Here is a 7958-nt window from a genome sequence, read left to right on the forward strand (position 1 = left end):
TCAAATATAACGTGGTCAGTTTTGGGGCACTTATTTGCATCTAGTGAATTGCTCAACTGGCTTTCCTCTGCGAGGTCATGTGTATGTTGTTCAAATGGTGCCGATAGTTAATTATGTCATGTGCTTCAGTGCACTTAAACTGATCGACCAGTAGTGTTTTGACTTAAAAGAAATCTCATTGTTTCTAATTTGTATTATAAGAAGGCGCAAAGTTGCTGTCTCAATGTTTGTCATTTCCGGCTTCTTGAAGCTAAATTTGAGGTGCAATGATGAACAAATGCTACACTATGCATATTCTGAAAGCAGAAGAATTTGATCCACCCGGGGATCTTGTTTGTAATACTAGCTCCTTTTCTTCTGGGAGAGCATGTTCTTGAACCATAACGCTGAGTCCTTGGGGTACCTCTTCAGAGTCTTGTAGTCCACATAGACGATACCGAAACGGGCAGTGTAGCCGAGTCTCCACTCGAAGTTGTCAAGCAGAGACCAAGCAAAGTACCCGATCACCCGGGCCCCATCGTCTATCGCCTTCTTGAGCTCGGTTATGTAGTCTCTGTAGTACCGGATTCTTAATGTGTCGTGCACACCGTCAGCGATGCTAATGTTGCCAGGTTGGTCCATCCCTGTGAGATGATCATTCATGTCCTTATGAGAACAACAAGTAGTAATTTGTTTTACCAGAAGAAGCAATTGCCATTTAAGATGTTGAAGTACCGTTTTCAGCAAGGATCATTGTAGGATTTCCATATCTTTCTTTAACATAGGTCACAGCCTTGTTGATTCCCCATGGTACAATGTAAAGCCAGTAGGAGTTTGCCTGCATGGACTCAACCAACTTATAGTTACAATGTTCCACAGAAAATCTGCACTAATCCATCTTTAAGGTATAGTAAAGAGTAATCCAGAACTGCACTTACATGAGCTCCAATAGGCACGCCATTTCATTTAACTGCAAAGACACGTACACATCACTGGGTCTGAGAATGTGAAGTATTTGCCATGGCAGAAGGAGTTGGCATGAAGGGGATAAAAGATCTTACAGACAAATTCAACATGCCAATCATCCTGGTAACTGACAGGCGTCAGGTTCCAAGTCCCATTGTCCTTCATGTAGAAAGAAGTGTATTGGTTGATACCAACATAGTCAATGGATCCTTTAACCATCGTGGACTCGTCGGCATTGAAGCGTGGCAACCTATCCTTGACAATCTCGAGCATCGTGAATGGGTAGCGACCATGGATGATGGGGTCAAGGAACCTGCAAGGACATTCATACAGTTTCAGTCTGCTTTCCTCCAAACAAAGTTGGTAGACATGTGTTACAATCTAAACTTGTGAAGTAAAATTTTATCCTCTGTGGTAAATTGGTTCAGGGTTTACCATCCAAGGTGGAAGTCCCTTGCCCTCTGCGCTGCAGCTTGATCAGCATTGCTGTTGCTCAAAGGTTCGTACCACACAAAATCCAAGAGAATTCCAATCCTCCCCTTTTGTTGATGCTATTAAATAGAATAGAATGATTGAATGGAACACAGTTAACATTCACTCTTAGGCACTGCCATTGAATATGTGATTCTTGAACTGAGAAATGACTTGAAGGTAATCTTCGGTCAGTCTTACCTGATACTTGTCACGGTATCGCCGCACAGCCGCAGCATGTGAGAGTATGAGATGGTGCGCCGCAAGGTACGGCTCTGTGGTAGAGTCACCTCCTGCAGAGCACTGAGAACACCTCCCCGGTGCATGGAGGCCAATGTCATACCCCAGCGCAGCGACGCACCTCGGCTCATTGAAGGTAAACCAATTCTTCACCCTGTCTCCAAACACCTTGAAACAGAAATCGGCATAGTCTGCAAACGCGCCCCTTTTGTAAAAATAGAAAAAGTTGGGCGTATCAACGACACATACTTAAATTCAACTTTGAAATGTGGAAATAATCATTAGCTATTTGAAATGCTTACACTATCCTTGGGCTTAGCCAGCCAAGGTACTGCTGATGGAGTGCCAGTGGGAGGTCATATTGATAGAGGTTTGCATATGGAGTGATACCTAATCCACCATTATAATAAGGGTTATTAATTAAACACAAAAGTCGGACCCTGGTGCTAATTAAGAGCTAACTAGGTGTAGCAATTCTAGTTACCTTGCTGAAGCATGTAATCTATGAGCCTGTTGTAGTAACCAACTCCTTCCCAGTTCACCTTCCCAGTCCCATCTAGAATTGAATTTCATACACAACTCCACTTCCATGAAAAACTCTTTTGAAAATTTAAACTGCTGCAGCTGGAGGAGAGATCATGGCACACATATACCTGGGAAAATCCTCGACCAAGAGATGGAAAACCGGTACGCGTCGAATCCCATGTTCTTCATTATGTCCACATCCTCCTACACCTCATAATCAATAAATACCTCTGTCAAGCGGCAATCAGGGACACACTAAAGAAGCACCACCAGAAACACAGCAATCAGCTGGATGATTAATCGTTGAGTGCACACACCTTGTACCTGTGGTACTCATCGACCGCCACATTGGCGGTGCCGTTGCCGGGGATCGTCCCTGTCCTCCCAACAACACAACCCGTTTAGATCCAATATGTAGACATGTAAAACTACATATGCATGTCGCTGTAGCACCACTACAACTTGTTCGGTGGAGCTAGGAGAAAAAACAAGATGAACCAAATCGATGGAAATGTTTTTACCTGGTATCTTGATGAAGGCGTCCCAGATACTTGGCCCTCGCCCTCCCTGCTCCGCCATCCCTTCCACCTGGTACGCCGACGTGGCCGTCCCGAACACGAACCCCTCTGGGAAGCCCTGCCGGCTCAGCCCGCCGGCGTCGTGGATCTCGGGGTTGAGCCAGTGGTATTGCGCAGAAGGCAGCAGCACATGAGCAGCTGGCGCTAGTATCAGCAGCACAAGAGCAGCTGCCGCTAGTATCAGCAGCAGCGCCGCCGCGTGCTTCATCGTGTGCGTGAGCGAGGAAGGGGGGGTGGGGACTGGGGAGTGAGGCCGGGGGTCAAGCCTTGGTCTGCGGGGCTAGATAATAGCAAATGTGTGTTTGTGTGCGACTCGTTAAACTAAGTAACTAGGGAACAAACAAGTTTGGACTTTGGAAGATAAAATATGTGCGCGCGCGTACCCAGGCCGGGGCAGCGGCATCGCATGTGCGATGGAACGGGATCTGTTGTTGCCGCTCTCTCTCACGCCGGATTGGAGGTAGACGAAGCACTTTTTCTGGCGACAAATGCCTGGGCAACTAACCCTTGCTATTTTTTAGCTCTCTTATGCTTTGTTATTGCTTGGGCCAAAATTTAGTATGCCGAGGTCTTTCCGAATCACACTGATTGGAGAGATATCCCGCGGAGCGTCACCTCAGTGGCGACAGGTCAGTAAGATATGCCCGAATCCTTGAATTAAGGAGGTTGATTGATGAGATGTTGTCGTCCCTTTCATGGGATCGAGGGAGTTGTTGGATGTGCTTAGTATTTGTTTTCCCATGATACGTGGGAAAATAAATAATCGCATATAGAGGGTCCATAGATGAGATTTTTCTCCCGTTCGAGGGGTGCAGGTGGTTTGCATTTGATGGGCATGTTTTCTTCTTTTTTCTGAAATCCAAATTTTGAACAGAAATATATTTTAGACTGAGCGTCTAGATCGCAAACAATTAATTTTGTTGTGTCCTTCGCGTCCATGGCTTTGAAACTAATGAATACTTGAAAAGATAATATCAGTGGCAGTCATAGAACTTGCATCTAATGTTCAGTTTAGTACTAAAATTTGCAAAATACGAAATTGCAGTAACATAACTTGTCTATGCGTGCATATACGGTCACTTCTTCCGTATCCAGCTGTATCTTATGCTCAGTGGCATGTTAGCATGAATGCGCCCCACATGTCAGTGGCCCGGAGTGGTGAAGCGTTGGGTGAGCCACGCATTGTCTTTTTTGTAGAAAGCGCCCTCGGCTTTTATTTAATTATACGCCTACCAGCACATGGTTCGTGAGAAACAAGAATTAAAAATAGCACCAGGGAATGGCGTTATTGCGAGGGATAGGGTAAGCGATAAGGGAGTGGGAGACTCGGAGTGCGGGAGGCGTCGTTTCCCATTAGAAAATAGTAGTGATCTATAAACAATCTTACATTTCTTTACATACAGAGGTAGTAGCATGTAATTATGAGCGCGAGTGAGGATACATTTTTACAATATTAACAACATTCACCGATAATTGCATTGATTTTGGTTGGAATCAATGTGATAACATGCATCAAAATCGAGCATACCCTACTAGTTAAATTTAGTATTGTAGATGTTGATACTTTCTCAACAGATTTTACCGAAATATGCAAAGCTTGAAGTTTGAAAAATATGTACGCTCGCTTACGTTGATGGAGTATAATAGTATACCAATAGTGAGAGATATTATCCATCGTGGATCTTATCGTCATTGTGGTCATCTAGGCTCACTTCTCTCACGAAACGAGCGGCAAGCTCATGCTCATCCACCCCACCGACGACCTCGATCTTGTGCTCTCTCGGCAGTATGGCGTTGAAGCCGGCGATGAGGTCCGGGCTATCCCGGAACAGGGCTCCCACCCTCGACGCCACCTCTGTGATGCCGATGGCGATCCTGCCATGAAGCCATGCATGAACCCACAGCTCATAATATTAGTTAACCACTTTTTAACCTCCATGGATCCAACCAACCATAAACTATACATATGTATGGATCACTAGGTACGTACCCGTCCCTCCCGTATTCGTCGAATATGATGCGGAGAAACTCGCGGTAGGTGGCCGGGTTCGTGTTCATCACCGCCTTCACGAAGGTCGTCGGCTTCTCTAAACCCGCGGCCTGTTCGTCTGATAGACGGATCCGGTGGCGCTTGGGCAAGAAGGCGTTGAAGCCGGCGATGAGGTAGGGGGTGTCCCGGAACAGCGCCGCCACCGTCGACGCCACCTCGGCGACGCCGATCCTGCACGCCGTTAAATGTTGGTCGGTCGATCCATGCGTGGAGCAAATTTATGCGTTTATCGACATGGATAGGACGTACCTGCCCCTCTTGTAATCAACCATGACGCGGAGGAACTCGCTGTACGTCGCCGGGTGCCGGTTCTTCACCATCTTCATGTACCTCAAGGCGTCCTCCAATTCCAGAAACTCCCCGTGACTGTCCGCCGGCGCCATTGAAGCAGCTAACTAGCTTCTTACTCTTCTTCTCCTCTTGATTCTGCCCAGCTTGACTTGGACTACTGATCTATGTTTTTGATTCGATCAAACCTAATGACCATCATATATAGAAATATATAAACGTATCCATGGCAATCCCGTTATTACCTTGTCCTTGTCACGGACAAAACATCCGGCAGCTACTTGACTCAGAGACGTACACGGACGTACCTGAAATATAGCACTAGGACTTTGAGCGCCAGAAAATTAGGCACGCACGTACACTGCAGGGGACCTCCAGGGGTCACCTTTGGTGTCTTGGCAGCATGTTAAGTCGTGCGTCCAGTCGCCGCCATATTTCGCGTGCTGGGCGCTTCCTTTGAATTTTGTTTTATCTATACGCATTCCTGGGATTAGATGGGTCTTTTTCTAGTTTTTTCGGCTTTCCGTAGCTTTTGGCGAAAAAAAACATCTGTATGAAAAAAAAATTATGCTTCCATGATAAGTATAGATTTGCTTTTTGTCGGGGCATGGATTTGCTTCCACGAGCAGCACAACTGTGCTTCTCGAAAAGGAAAAAAAATATCGGAGGGGCGTTTTGGCTCCCTGCAGCATGTGCTCCCGGATGAACAGTAAATTCCAAAAATATCAAAAAGTTATTAAATTTTGGTCGATGTTCGTGTTAGTGTCGCAAGCCTGCTTGACAAATTTCATGCGAAACAGAGTAGCAATGTTTTGTCGGTAAAAAAAAATCAAAATTAAGGTGACATTTGGTCTTCAATTTGTTTTTGTTTCAAATGCCAAAATGCTTAACCTTTTTGCCTTAAAATGTGCAGGTAGCATTTGGATGTGACTAAGATCACAAACAATTTCTGCCTTGATTTTTTTGACATTTGAATAAATACTTTTGGGCCTGAGAGCATGTGCTCCTCGGGGCCAAATTGAATTTCTGAAGAAAAAAATATGCTTCCACAAGAAACAAAGATCCGCTTCCCATGAAGGCACAGATTAATGCCCACGAGAAGCACAACTAATCTTCCTTAAAAAAAATAAAAAACATGTGCTTTCATGAGACTAACATATTTGTTTCCTATTGAGGTACAGATTTGCTTCCGCAAGAAGCACAACTGTGCTTCTTGAAAAAAAAATGTGCTTTCATAATAAGCACAGAGTTGCTTTTGGTGGAAGTACGGATTAACTTCCGCGAGAACCATAGCTGTGCTTCTCAGAAACGAAAAGAAAGATAAGCTTCCACAACAAGCATAGATTTGCTTCCAATGAAGTAACATATTTGCATCCACGAGAACCACAGCTTGCTTTAGGAAAAAAATTCAGTGCTTCCATAGGAAGCACATATTTGCTTCCTCGAGAAGCACAATTGTGTTTCTCAGAAAGAAAACCACAACCGTGCTTCCAGCTCTGGTTGGTCTTCCATTTTCTCGACATTCATATTTTTCATTTGTCAGTTTTTACGTTTTTTGTTTTTATATAATTTTGTTTTATCTATTTTGTTTTATCTTATTTTTTGTTTTTTGGTTTATTACGTGGAAAAAGTTCGTCGAAACATATCAACATGTGATCTGTTTCTAAGATCTCGACGCGAGAAATCCAACGGTGAAAATTGTTCTAAATGTGGACGGCATGATTCAAAAGATAAAATATTTTGAATAAATGAAATTATAAAAAAAGAAACTCTCATGTTGCTAACAAATGGCGCACACCACTTGCCAGCTCCCGAGATGGTGGGAGTGACATTTACATGAGGTAATTTTTAACTAGTGATTCCACCTACCACGCCTCACTTGTAGTGAGTAGGTATTGGCCCGACCTACTAACCACTTGCCATCATCATTGCCTATGTTTTTTTATTCACATTATTATTGTTTGCCTACATATTTTACCTTTTTATACTAAAAGCACTTTACATAAAATTCAAAAATGTTAATCTCGCCTTTGGAAAATGTTAAACGTGCATAGAAAAATGTAAGAAATAAGTAAAAGAGTACAAAAATGTTAACCATGTGCACGGAAATATAATCATGTGCACACAATTTTTTGGGACATCTATAAAATGTCATGTGTTTCGAGAAAAATGTACGACTTCTCAAAAAATGTACGTGACATTTAAAAAACTGTAATTCAAAAAATGTGTTGTGCATTTAAAAAATGTTTGTATAATGCAAAAACAAATTGCATCGTTCATAAAAATGTTTATAACGTGTATTTGACATATGTTTGACATGTATTCAATAAAACAATGTTCACAATATATTTTCGTAAAACATGTTAGTCATGTATTTGAAAATATGAAACATTTATAAATAATTGTTTCATATTTATACGAAAATTGTACGACGTGTATGAAAATTATAGATATCAAAACATGTAAAAATAATTGTTTTAAATAGTGAGCTACACCAAATAGTGCGGTCCTCCAAATAAACTAGAGAGGGGCTACAGCGGCAATATAGCCGGATATTTCCGAACTTTCTCCAAACAATTGTACATGAGTTCTATAGCCTATCATTCAACGCCACCCTGCACAAACAATTATTCTGGGCTATAGTTGGGCTATAGCCGGCTATTTGAAACTCTCATTTAAAAATATAGTCCTAATGGATACAAAAATATATAATGCGTAGAAATCTGTTGAAAGAAGAAATTAAAGAAAACTGAGGACAAAAGGAAGTCAACAAAGAAAAGGATAAAGGAAGAACATCAAAGAAAACCAAAGAAAAAAAGGAAAAAGAGAAAGATAAAACAATAGTAAAAACCAAGAAAAAA

At 42.6% G+C, this 7958-nt stretch overlaps 1 protein-coding gene and 1 pseudogene across 1 annotated transcript; both read right to left on the reverse strand.

The window, feature by feature from the left end:
• Window positions 1–212: 212 nt before the first annotated feature.
• On the reverse strand, window positions 213–2967 carry LOC123176061 (beta-glucosidase 26-like; annotated as a pseudogene).
• A 1459-nt stretch (window positions 2968–4426) lies between these two features.
• Window positions 4427–5258, reverse strand: LOC123176062 (paired amphipathic helix protein Sin3-like 4). Its single transcript, XM_044590457.1, has 3 exons — window positions 5059–5258; window positions 4750–4980; window positions 4427–4634 (listed from the first exon to the last, which is right to left on the reverse strand). The coding sequence occupies exons 1-3, from the start codon at window positions 5190–5192 to the stop codon at window positions 4427–4429; spliced, it is 573 nt and encodes a 190-aa protein (XP_044446392.1). The 5' UTR covers window positions 5193–5258.
• Window positions 5259–7958: the final 2700 nt, after the last annotated feature.

Source organism: Triticum aestivum, unplaced genomic scaffold, assembly GCF_018294505.1.
Source record: "Triticum aestivum cultivar Chinese Spring unplaced genomic scaffold, IWGSC CS RefSeq v2.1 scaffold100357, whole genome shotgun sequence".
In the NCBI taxonomy this organism is placed as follows: Eukaryota; Viridiplantae; Streptophyta; class Magnoliopsida; order Poales; family Poaceae; genus Triticum; species Triticum aestivum.